The sequence below is a fragment of the Festucalex cinctus genome, chromosome 12 (genome assembly GCF_051991245.1).
Source record: "Festucalex cinctus isolate MCC-2025b chromosome 12, RoL_Fcin_1.0, whole genome shotgun sequence".
NCBI lineage: Eukaryota > Metazoa > Chordata > Actinopteri > Syngnathiformes > Syngnathidae > Festucalex > Festucalex cinctus.
In genome coordinates, this window is record NC_135422.1 from 8,387,442 (window position 1) to 8,400,419 (window position 12,978).

The following is a 12,978-nucleotide window of genomic DNA, read 5'->3' on the forward strand; positions in this document are numbered from 1 at the left end:
GTGCTAAAAAGGCAATTTCCCTTTTCCCATTTTATTACATTTACACAAACTTATTTCAACAATTTGATAGTTTATAGCAAAAGTTAATCTTCAGCATCAACTTCACTCCTTTTCATGTACTTTGTTGCTTCCTTTTCCTCCTTTCCAACCTACATCCCTCCTTGCTTCCTTTCTTCCTCAAATAAGTTAATTAAAAAGTGTAATGTAACTATACTTTCGGCCCACATCTATAAATTCATCTCCGAGTTCAGGCTCAAAAGGAGTCTCGTTTTTAAATTCCCAGTCGATTCGGAAAGTATTCCTTCTTCTCCTGGCAGTGTTTATTTAGTTGGAATTGCGCACAGAGCTTTTACGCTTCAGCTCCTTCAAGCCTTTCTCTGTTTTGATATGAAAGTCGCTTTTGTACTGGGGAAGTTTTCATTTTTGCAAGGCGGTCAAACTTTTCGTCAGAACATGGCCCATGCTGATGTTAGTGTGTGGCACAGTTTTTTTTTCCTCTGTGTTTTTCTAACCGTGTAATTGACAACAAGCTCTTTTTTTTTAAGGTTCAGGGAAAGAGAAGGGGGCAGGAGGAGGAGAAAGCCTCTATTTTTTTTCTCAACGCCGAAGACCCCCGTTTGTGTTTTTTTTAGGTTTCCAGTTTCACCCAACTTGTTCCCGTCGAGTTTATTCATGACCTCCATCTGGAAATAATATATGTTCATGAAAACAAGCCATCAGCAATTTTAGGGACGAGTTGCATGTGTGTGAGAGTGTGCATCGTTTGTGTACATGTGTGAGTTAGAGAGGGGACATTAGGGCCTCTTATGCAGGTCTAGCATTGCAACATTAGCTCCTTTTCACACTGCACGTAAAACAACCCACCCCTCCAATAGCACTGTTCTGTATAAACACCAACATGGAATGCAGCTCATATGATGGATGGGAATGGAAAATGAATTGTAGAGCAGGGGTCAGCAACCTTTCCTTTCAAAAGAGCCATTTCAGGCCAAATAAATAGCCACAAATGTGTGCAATTGCTAAACATTTGAAGATACTGATGAAGGAAACTGTTATTGTTAGTGTAATGTACTGAGGGCCCACGAGCTAATCAGAGCTGCACCACAACATAAAAATATGCAACATCCAATACTTTGACATTTTTCTTCTTTCTTTCGTCTTTAGTTTTGGGATTTTTTTTTAAATTTATTTATTTATTTTTTTTGAGAATGTAATTTTTCATACATTTCTTTAAAATGACATTTTTGGCAATTTTATGGACATATGGTCATTTTCTAGCACTCTAATTGCTTTAAAAAAAAACTGGCTATTTTTTCTGCCTCTTTTGTCAGTAAATTTCTGACATTTTTGGCAATTTTGTGGACATTTTATGGTTTTCCCTTTTTTGTTTTGCGACATTTTATAGTTACTTTGAACGTTTTCTGTTCTGCCTTTTTTTTTTTTAAATACATTTTCTGACTTTTGGCAATTTTTCTGCCTTTTTTGGACTTTTTAGGTTACTTTTTGACATTTTTTTTCTTCCCTTTTTTTAAATTTAAATTCTCTGACATTTTTGGCAATTTCATGAACATTTTATGGTACATTTCTGCTTTCCCGCTTCCTTTTTGAATATTTGTAGGTAATTGAAAAAAAACAACCTTTTTCATACTTTTCTGACAATGTAAAAATTTGGACTTTTTAAAAAAAATATTTAATTCTTTTTTTTATCTTTTTTTTTTAAATCTAAATCATTAATTCATTTGAGGAATATTTTATCAAAAAAATTCAAATAAATACATAAAAATGTATTCATTTCTACAAAGGCACTAACCTAGCAATAGCCAGATGGATATGCGCTTCACTCAAGTGAGTTCTCCGCAATATACATCTGGTACCTCTCCACGGTATTTTGCTTGGGAAAGGCGGAACATTCTGTACAATAATTCGAGCTGAAGGGACGATGCGACATTGTGATCGGTAGAAATCAACGGTAGCGATACAATATGTATTCTCCGTAGTTTTTGAACTCACAATTACCGCGAGAATTCTTGCGAGAGCAAGGTTACAAAGAGTCTAAAGAGCCACAGGTTGCTGATCTCTGGTGTAGCATAACAAGGACTGAAAAAAGACAATTTTCCAGTTGTGCAAAAGAGGCTATTGTTCGATCAGGGAGAATCAGGTTTGACCTAAGAAGCAAATCCCCCAGCATCCTCTGTAAACCTCGTTGCAATGCATTTGTGCCCAGTCTACATTCTTTGATTCCAGTGCAAAGTTAGTCATGTAAGTTTTTCTAGCGCAGCTGCAGGCAGAAATGATGCGTCAGGCAGGTCTTTGGCAAACGCTTTGACCCTGGCTCAGGTTAAAAATATGCGCTGAAAGCCGGCACAGTGCTCCGAGGAAAGAAGATCTGGCTTGTGTCGGTAGGGGATCGCGACCGTGTGAGCGGAGAGATATTCACTCGAGTCGGGTCTTACCGAACAATTCCGTGCCTGTCTGGAGGCAGGCCGGTCACACCTGAGAGCCTCTAAAGAGCAGCTAGATATTTAGCTGCTGTGTGTGGGGGGTGGTGTGCGTGCGTTCGTGTGCGTGAGTGTCCCCCCCACCCTTCCAGCACAGACGCCTTTTAGTGCACATGCAGGTCATTGTCTGTATATCTAACTAACTATTTGTCAGTCTGCCTGGAGCCGATACAATCTCTTTAAAAGCTATAATGGCTTTAACAGGCCCTGAAGGAGGCAGTGAGCAGCGTGTGACGAGAGGTTTGTCTGCATTAAGGTGGGAGCGAGTGGTGGTTGGATCATTTTTAAAAGCCCCCAAGTTAACCCCAGTCCAAAGGTTTATGCCTGCCACGAAAGGCACAGAGCCCTCTGGAAGGTCTAACAGCGCAGTGTAGTATCCAGTGACAATACCAAGGAACCACTAGGCAGTGGATGTTAATGTTTGGACACTATTTCCCTTGGGAAAATAGAAATGATCCCTCGTTATGATCCTTTTAATAACTATAGTCCATTTACTTTAAGTAGCATTTTTAAGTAGCGTCTGAAGAAATCACACAAGCCGGACAGGAAGTCAGGCGTTGGCATCAAGGTAGATCCGATATATTACAAAATAAAACCGTTTGCGAACTCGTTTTTTGAGGAGGGAAGCTAGCTAACTCAACTCAACTTTATTTATAAAGCACTTTAAAACAAGCATTGCTGTATACAAAGTGCTGTACATGGGACAGAAATCGATCATACAGTAAAGATAAGTAAAACAAGAACAAAACAAACATTGTAAGCAAGTATACAAGTAAATAAAACTTACTAGCTTGTTAGCACGCGGACCACATCTGGCGTGGCGTCCTATTTACTAGTGACCACCTCACTCTGTAAGGTTTTTTTTGTTTTTTTTTGTCGTGTGTGTCTATATAATGTTGTTGTCTAGTATACTAGTGTCAGGGTTACCTGTTTGACATCTTATCAAACACGACGCAAAAAGGAGAGAAGACGGTTCAAGGCTCGTGAGGAGAGAGGAGAGGAACTGACTGATACAATTCACTCCTGCACTCTCTGAAGATTCCTCTCCTCACCCTCTATTTATTTGGTTTTCTACGCCCTTTCCACGCCCAGGCTATGTGAATGTGAGTGGGAACAGAGCAACGCATTCTTCATTGCAGCAAATTTTTGATAACTTATTATTTACAATTATTCCTACAGTGAGCTAGTGGACTATCAGCTAGCAGCCCAACTGGTGGCCGGGGCATGTGAAATGATGGCGCTTAGTGCTTATAATGCTACGTTCAGACCAAGCTTTTATGATGAAATGTTCAATATTTAAATTGCTGCTTATTGTCAATTGAGTTGAGTTCGCTGCCACCATACTCGAAAGTCAAAATAATACAATATTGTCAACCAAAACTCCTAGGTCTAATAGTCACTCGGAGTCGTGTCTGAAGGCACCACTGTATTCTGAACACAGACGGATTCTTCCTGAAAAATTTGTGTCGGATTCCAAACGATATGACTCAGAAGCCATTCAGCTTTCGCTGTGGTTCCACTGTAATTACTCAAATTTATCCAGCTGCTGTAGCTTTACAGCACATTTGACTTTTAAAAAAAGAAGAAGAAAAAGCCTAAAAATAGTCCAGTTCTGTTTAGTCTTCACCGAGTGTCTGTGTTTGTATAAATTGGTCTTGCAGCCACATTGTGGTCGATGTTCTGGTTGTGAGATTCCCATATGTGCTCTTGCCTCACATTCCCGATCGACCCCTCACCCCCATCCCTTTTGAAGCTCCTCAGCAGTCCATCCATCATACCCAACCTAGCTGGGGATTGTCTTTTTTTCACCCCGCCCATGCTCCTCTCTTTCCTGGCCACTGTCCTCCGCTCCATGCAGGCCAAAACCCTCAATAGCCCGGCTATTAATTTAAGCCTTCACCACTGCTGCTAAACGTTTCCATTTCATACATAATTCCAACCTTCCACTAGTGTCCTCTTCCTCCTCCTCCTCCCAGATTCTCTTCTCCAACTTTTTTTTTTCTCCCCTTTCTCGCGACAGCCCACAACTTCTGTGGAGCATCTGGAGTTCCCCCCCTCTTTCAACTGGTTGCGACCTGAGGGAAGGGCCTGTTGAGGATCAAGAGTGTATATGTGTGTGTGTAGGTCTACCACTGCTGTTCAAATCAAAGTGCCTTTTGTTGCGTGCTCTGGAATCCCCTCCGTCACACCTCGGCCCTTTCTCGGTTGGGGGTGGGGGGAGGGGGAAGTCTTGCTCCCCAGCCAGAGGGGAACTTCCTTCTCCTCCACGGTTAATCTACTAGAAATACATCCTGTCAACCCCCTCCGAGTTACAGAATTACACGCAAAATGCATAAAGTGGATTCTGGATTTTGCGGTGTCTTCAAAAGTTGAGTCATTTTCTGTCCAAGCAACCATATTTAGTTACTGGTATGGGTGTTTAAAATGGGCACAGAAGTTTAATTATTGTCCCTTTTTCATTATAATGGACCTACTAAGCTTGCCAAACAAGTTATTATTTCTAACATTAAGATTTTTGTAAAATTGTGTATGGCTAGAAACGCTGAAACTCAAAATTTCAATTTTAAATTTAAACACTTAATTCCTGTCATTTATATATATATATATATATATATATATATATATATATATATATATATATATAAATACTAGGGGTGTGAATTGCATAGTACCTGACGATTCGATTCATTGGTCACGATTCGATTCCATACCGATTAATCCCGATATGAATTTACAAGTCGATTGTTGCGATTATTTTTATTTAAATTTAGTAAATACTAATCAGTAAACTTGTACAGTGTAAGATTTGTATGAAAATGTATTATTTATTTATCTGAAACTCAGCCTTATACAGGTTGTAATCTGTTTCATGTTTGAACAGCATTAAAATAAAATATTAAGGCTTCATGTTCCATTAATATAACATTCCTCCATGCTTAAGGTGTGAACCCTAAGACGTTTTGGTGAATAGTTTTCCATCAAAAATGGATATTTAAAAATCGATTCGGCCCCCTTTTGAATCGATTCGAGAATTGCGCGATGTAATATCGTGATATATTGCAGAATCGATTTTTTTTTAACACCCCTAATAAATACTTATTATTTTCTCAGGATCTGTCCATGACATTCTGATTAATACTGCGTTTTTGGAATGTAATTTATGAAGCAATATCCAGCTATTGTTCTCCATCTCAAGGGGCGGCCATTTTGCCACTTGCTGTCGACTGAACAGGACATCCATGTTGCTCAGCTCTCAGGTAACAACCAATCACAGCTCAGCTTCAGAAAACAGGTGAGGTGTGATTTATTTATTTATTTTTGTATATATCACTCACTCACTCATTCACTCACTCACACAAGCTTAGAACATGTAAGCCACACATGGTCTCGCAGGCGGAGAAGTGAACCTATGCCAAACGGCACGAAGGCAAGTGACGGTTCCACTCCTCCACCTGGAGCCGAGCTGTGATTGGTTGTTGCCTAAGCCCTGAGCAACTATGATGTCATCTTCAGTCGACAACAAGCGGCAAAATGATTGCCACCCTGAGATGGATAAAAACGGCTGGATTTTGTTGCTTCACTCATCTTACACTTTCACAAAATAAACCAGAATACCATTTATAGACCAGTTGGGCTGCATAGAACATGGTAACATTATTGTAAAAAAAAAAAATAATAATAAAATAAAATAGATGGGGTTGACTTCCTCTTTAATAAGAAGGGGTTGAGAGTGACCAGTCTGTCAATCCAGTTCAAATATAGATAGCAAACTCAAACATCATCAATAAACAACAGTGGCAGAACTACATATGTTACCGCCGGAGTGGGCTGGGCCGAGGTTAAAATGTATGGAAAACGTGAAATTTAAAAAGAATGGATAGTTGGATGTTAATTGTGGTTTATGTTTTCTACCTATTTTATCTTCAAACATGTACAATTTGTTTATTAAACATTCAAAATCACTTTACAGTAGAGGACTAGAAAAAATGCCATTAATTTTGTTTTAATTTGATATTTTAAGGAAAAATATTACCGTATATTGTAATATACAGGTCTTTCTTGAAAATTATCTTTCATTTTTTGGGGGGATTTTATGTAGTGGTGGTATTAGTATTTTGTATCGGTATCGGTGACTACTCAAGAGTTGAGTATCTGTATCGGTCTTGAAAAAAAAGTGGTATCGAACGTCCCTAATATTTATCATTTAATGCTTAACTTATTTTTATACTTGTGCAATAGTAAAAAATGGCAACATGTTACATTAAAACATTGTATTGACAGTACATAGTCTTTATACAGTTTAAACCTGGAAGAGAGTAATTTTATTACCACTTGTCAGGGTTACCTGTTTGACATCTATTAAACGACACAAAAAAGAGAGAAGACACTCAGATCAGGGTTCGTGAGGAGAGAGGAGAGGAACCGACTGACACAATTTCTCCTCACCCTCTCTATTTATTTGGTTTGCCACGCCCTTTCCACGCCCCCTAGTTACAACCCTAAAAATGAAAATGCAGGGCATAGTTGGAACACAGTGTACTTAAGTTTTCTCTGGAGAAAAGTTGTTTTGGAAAATCCAAACAAATCTAAACTGATTATTTTCGGCCACAGACATTCCTCTGTTGGTGCTGTTACATCATCCAACTTACAGATCTTCACAAGTTTGCAAGAAAGTAGGTCGCCTGGAGGCAACAAGCACGAAATTGTGTGAAATTAAGCGTAAAAATGAGAACGTGACGAAGTGGCTGAGAACTCTTCTGGTTGCTCCATTACGCCCAAAGAGTTGGACAAAGGTGGAACGGTCATGAAAAAGAGAGGCGGTCACATGAAATTCCACATCCAAACACTTGCTTTTATTTTAATTTCTGCTCTACAAGAATGTAACATCAAAGGATCAAATGTTTATCATGTTATGAGGAAGAATAGAAGTCCTGTGGAAACGTAGAAACAGCCCTAAAAACTGATTTCAGCAGGCATGAAATTAAATTTGCGTTACAAGGGCCCATCCCTGGGAACACTTTTTAGAGGAAAAAAAAAAAGCACAATTATGTCTCCTTTAAGAACGTTTGTTGTTTTAGTGTCAAGGTTACAAATGAAGCCGAGAGATTGTTACTCTGTTTCTACTTCTTAAAGTTAAAACCTACAGTCTGTGTTAATTGGACAACAAATGCCACATGTAAGAGCTGAAATGAGTGCGCGTAAAATAAAAACAAATTCCCATTGCGCTTTTACAGGTGATAGCCAAAGGGTACGTAATTCATCTGAGTGCAACGGAGCCCGTTTAATGGCTCTTTGTTAATGACCTTCTCACGGCAGCAGCACTTGCGAATGCAGCAACTAATGAACTCTTAATAGTGTTAAATCTAACAGCCTCTGAATGAATCCTCTAACTGTTTTATGACACTGTGGGCAGAACCCTAATTGGGGACTTGTGGCAGAGAGCTCAGTCGCAGCGTTCCACGTGTTTAACAACCTGAACAGGGGGACGGGATTGTTGCTGCTGCACTTCATTGTTCCCAAACACAGACAGAGTATACAAACAATTGCTGCTTTTACAATTGTAGCGAGCCATTAAGTTAATTTCTAGCACTTGGCCATTCCAGACATTCAGGCCACAGCACATAACAAGACGATGTGAAGTTACAACTGTGCAAGTGGACAGCAAACAAGTACTGTTTTATAGCTTGAAATAAACTGGAGTGCTCTCTTGTTCAGCATGTAGGATGCAATGAACCTTTACGGGGCACTCGTTAAAGTTCTTTTTAATTTTACACAGACAATTACTGAAGTGTATTAAAAGGCAATTTGTTTTTTGGGGACTTTTACTGTCACTATTTAGCCATCCAAAAAAAACAAATCCTTACTAGGGCCATGGGTTAACTGGAGTCTATCCCAGCTGACTCTGGGCAAGGAACTGCATACACCCACTTAGTATCAACTCAGCCTGACTCTACTCTCCTGGTTTTCCTCTTCAAAAAAAGTTATTAATTTAAAAAAAAAAAAAAAAAAAAAAACGGCTTATCGAACGCATTGCTTGCAACCAGAAACACAATCAAACAGGTATCCTGTACCTACTGTGCTATTGGTCCAAAGCGGATAATGTGGAGAATTCTAAATAAAGTATTATTATTATTATTTTTATTATTATTATTTATTTTTTACATTTTAGAACTAACTTTTTTTTAAAGACTTGTAAGATGGTTAAGTAAACAGAGCTAAAATGCTATTTAAAAAAATTCTATATGGTTTATGTATGATAATTAACTTTTGTTTTACATTTTAATTGACTGATGTAAAATGTATTGTTCTTGTTTTGTTACCTTGTTCTTTACTGCACAACCGATATGTATGTTTATGTACAGCACTTTGTATACAGCAATGCCTGTTCTTAAAGCGCTTTATAAATAAAGTTGAGTTGAGTTGAGAATTGTGGGCTAGTCTCTTAGAGGGGGGCTGGATGTAGAAAAATAATTAAAAAGTACTGCATCGGCCCCAAAAGAAGACGGCCCGCCGGGCATCTGCCCTATATGCCAAATGGCCGGTCCAGCCCTGGTCCTGATTAAGCTTGCAATAAGCCACTGTTGCCTGTCATCCCATCTGAATTTTGGCCTAAGTTCACACTGCAGGGCGTGATGCCTAATTCACATTTTTTGTAAAATCCGATGTTTTTATGTAGTCATTCCCATTATATAAACAAATGTTACTCCTAATGTAAATAGAATGCATCTGTGAAGTGACACACATTTTCGCCTCTAGCGGGTCTGGAACATATCTTCTACAAAGAATGGGTGTTAACTGAAATATGGGCTCTCTGAGCGATTGAATATTACCTGAGTCAAACTAATGCATTTAATAGACACACAGGCAGTCTGTCTGTTTGCCTTGGCAAGAGGGGTCAAAAGGTCCTAACAGGGTGAAGGTTGGGGTTATGTTGGGAAAAGACCCTCCAGCTCTTCTGCAAACAAGAGCAGCAGATCAAACAGTGCTGGGGGTTCTGTGTTACATCCAGGCCCGGAGCTGGGGGCAGGTCTGGTGCACAGATAATAGCACCCTCCCCCTCCTTCTACGCGCTATTTCTTCTCTGGTATTGTAGCACTAGATTAGCATTGTGTGCTAACATTGAGGCTTAACCTCGGCGACACTGCGTTATTCCTCCGACGTGTTTACCATCTGACCCCTCTCCAGTCACATGCTGCACTTTTCTCTCTTTTCATAATCTTCTCAGTCAAGTGGCAATGGGTCAGCTGAGTCCATCAAGAACTACTGAATGGGGTTTATCATAATACTTTTGTGAAACTCTTTTTATTAAAGGGGAAGTCACAGCCACAGTCCTGCATGCTCTAGAGCAGTGGTGTGCAAACTCGGTCCCTGAGGGTCGGTGTCCTGCAGGATTTGGATGTTTCTCTTCTCCAACACACCTTAAGCTCATCAGCAAGCTCTGCATAACCCTGATAACAGTTCTGTTCATGGGAACAGGTGCGTTGGATCAGGGAAACATCTCAAATCTGCCTTGAAGGACGGAGCTTGGACACCACTTTTCTAGAGGTTTCCCTCCTCCAACGCATCTGATTCAAATGATCAAGATTGTTTTCAGGTTCCTGCAGAGCTTGGTGATGAGCTCATCATGTGAATAAGCTGTGTTGGAGGAGGGAGCCATCGGAAAAGGTCCCCATCCCATATCATCTCCCCTGATTATTTGTGTGCCCCCTTATAATAGATAAATCTAATACAGTAATAATGATAATGATAATAATTTGCTCCATTAATAATTTTATTTATTTTTTATAGGGTTTGATGCCCGCTGTTGTCACATTTATGAATGAAATACACCTAACATACTTGCACATGTCTGTGGAGCTAATTAAACAAAATCACATTTGACTACTTGTGCCACTCTTTAGACATGGTCCATCTTGCATTTGCTAACGTTATCAGTCTTGTCATTTCCTTAACGTGCATGAAAAAACTCAGTGAAGATATTTTCTTACAATGCCATTCCACATTCTTATTTTGGCTTTTTAGTATTTTTCTTTCTCCTTGGTATAAGGTAGAATTATTTTTATAGTCTTATTTTCTATGCGAGCAGCCTTTGTATACACATAGCTATTATGTCAAACTCTGGTTTGTTTATTAGATACAAAATAATCCATTAAGATGATTTGTTTAAATGTTACTTGGCTTGGGTATTTTGCTGGTATGTAGGCCATTGGAGAACACTGGAGACAACCAAGTAATCACGAGCTGCTTGTTTATTAGGTTCTAGCGCCTCCGACAGGAAAATGCAGTTACTACAACTTGGGCTTTGAAGACGACAGTAATGCCAAGTTTTGGCTAAACTATGTACCAAATTGAAAATAAACCAAGTCATATGAACTGTCCAAATATTTAATTAAGGATTCAGTGAGGAAATTTGTATTGTGAGTTTTTTTTTGTATAGTGCAAGTGAAATCACTGAAGGCTTGTCATATCTAAGGGAAACAGTATCCCAAGGGAGGGGCTGTTGGTTACACATTTACTGCCCAATAGCGTAGAATGGGATATTTGATTGGCATGTGCTTAAGCCACTGCTGATACTGTGCAGGGAGCCAAGAGAGAAAGGAAGAAGAGTGCGAGGGAGAGAGAGGGGGGACTGAAGTATAGTTAGAAAGTTAAAACAGAGAGTGAGGGACATTGTGTAATAGTTGACAGGAGATATTACAAGTTAAAGGCCACAACACTCACTGGCGGTGCTGTCTGCGGCCATGTCTGACTGTGAGGGGCTTCCACTGGGTAAGTCAGCTTGGATCTATATGGAAGTGTGTGACTGAAAGATGAAGTGCCTTATTTGTTTAGACTTCTGCAAGTGTGCGTTTTCAGCTATTGTGAGCTTGTTTTTTAAGAGGAGAAAGGAGGGGCTACTCTTGGGCCCATTCTGTTTTCGGCACAGCTCCCCACTGAGACATTGCACCCAGCAAGTATTCAGCTGGTTTGGTTTGGGCCCTTATATGGACACTTGGAGGCATTTCCCTAATGGAGATAGACTTTCCACATATCCACACATGTTCATTACACGCTGTAAGTCTCACGAAATGATGAGGAAGACTTATGCATGTGACTTGGCACTTATGCTATCTGATTAGGAGAGATGTGAGAAAAGATGACTTGCACTTGCAACTGATTGCTTGTGTGTGTCTCAGCTGACCATGAGTGAAGGAAGGTTAAAGCTGCGCAAAGAGCAGCCAAGTTGAAAAGGAGAACTAAATCTCTTTGTGCCCTGGCTGACAGATTAACAGCAACAATCATTTGGGAATAGAAGCTTTCCCTTTTGGCTTACAGTTTCTCTCAGCTTCTCACTCTGGCTTTGGTTCATGTTTCTTTTCTCTATTAACCCATCCATCTCTTTCCCCTACTTCATCCTTGCGGCAAACACCTTCACAGCACAAAAGGAAATAAGTCTAAATTAAAATGTTGTTTTTAAACATTTGTTCCAACTGTAACATGATGGTAAAGCTTGAAATTGTAATTGAAAGTGCTTGAAAATCTATTTAAAAATATGTAACTAGAGAAATTGAAAACAATCCAAGTTCTGTTCAATCGTAATTGTTACATCAATATACCGGTATGTCATTAAAAGTGCATGTCACGTTACCCATTTTTGGCGTTTCAGCCGCAGTTCACTAGTTTTCCCGCAGGTGGCAGTATGATCTCACCTTGCGTGGGACTGTACTGTGAGAATGTGCGAGGAAGGGTTCATTAATGGGACATTCAGAAGGAAACTTGACGCAAAGTGTGAGACAACTAACAAATAAAGTCGATAACGGGAGAGCACGTGGACCTGACTGGAAAAGAAAAGGTAAGGAAACATTCTAGGTTGGGATGAAGAACTAACAACTTTTGTTAGTTAGATTATTATTATTTTTTTTTTTAAATAAACCATAGCATTTTGCTTGAGTTTGTCACACATGGAGGCATTTGCATGTGCGTGGACGTTTATGTCAAGTGCAGTCGACGTTTAAAGTCCCTGTCACGTGAAATACATTTCTCTTCAAGTTGACGACCAACAGAGAAGCGTGTTGAGAGCAACGCTTCTAAATTTGAGCACTGTAATTAAAAAAAAAAAAAAAAAGCCAAGTAGATCGAGGCCTATAAAAAAATATTTATAACTGGAGTCATCTGTTGATGGATGGATGGATGGATTGATAGATGGATGGATGGAGTTTTTGGCCTTTTTACAGCTTCACTCTTTGGTACATTTCTCAGATCAGAATTTAATTTCTCACAACAACTTTTTCAATCTTCATATCATTGTGTCACTTGTGGACATCAAAAAGTAGTTTCTTGTTTATTTGAACAAGTTACAAATGCTACAAATTACACCCATGCAAATGATTATGAACAATTAATTTACTGCTGTTCCCTACATTATAATATGTCATGTTACTGAAAATGTATTATTATAATGGGTCTCTGATATGGGGCCTCTCATTTCAGTTATATGCAA

At 39.3% G+C, this 12,978-nt stretch overlaps 1 protein-coding gene across 5 annotated transcripts in view; it reads left to right on the top strand.

Moving 5' to 3' along the window:
- The first annotated feature begins 11,119 nt into the window (after positions 1–11,119).
- The window catches only part of eml1 (EMAP like 1), a 48,204-nt gene continuing 46,345 nt past the window's right edge, over positions 11,120–12,978 (top strand). For 4 of the 5 annotated variants that reach the window (XM_077538098.1, XM_077538099.1, XM_077538101.1 and 1 more), the window contains exon 1: positions 12,213–12,330. In XM_077538098.1, the coding sequence (XP_077394224.1) occupies positions 12,234–12,330 (97 nt within the window). In that variant the 5' untranslated portion in view covers positions 12,213–12,233. Of the gene's footprint in view, positions 11,268–12,212; positions 12,331–12,978 lie in introns of those variants that run through there. The other variant, XM_077538102.1, reaches the window with a different exon arrangement.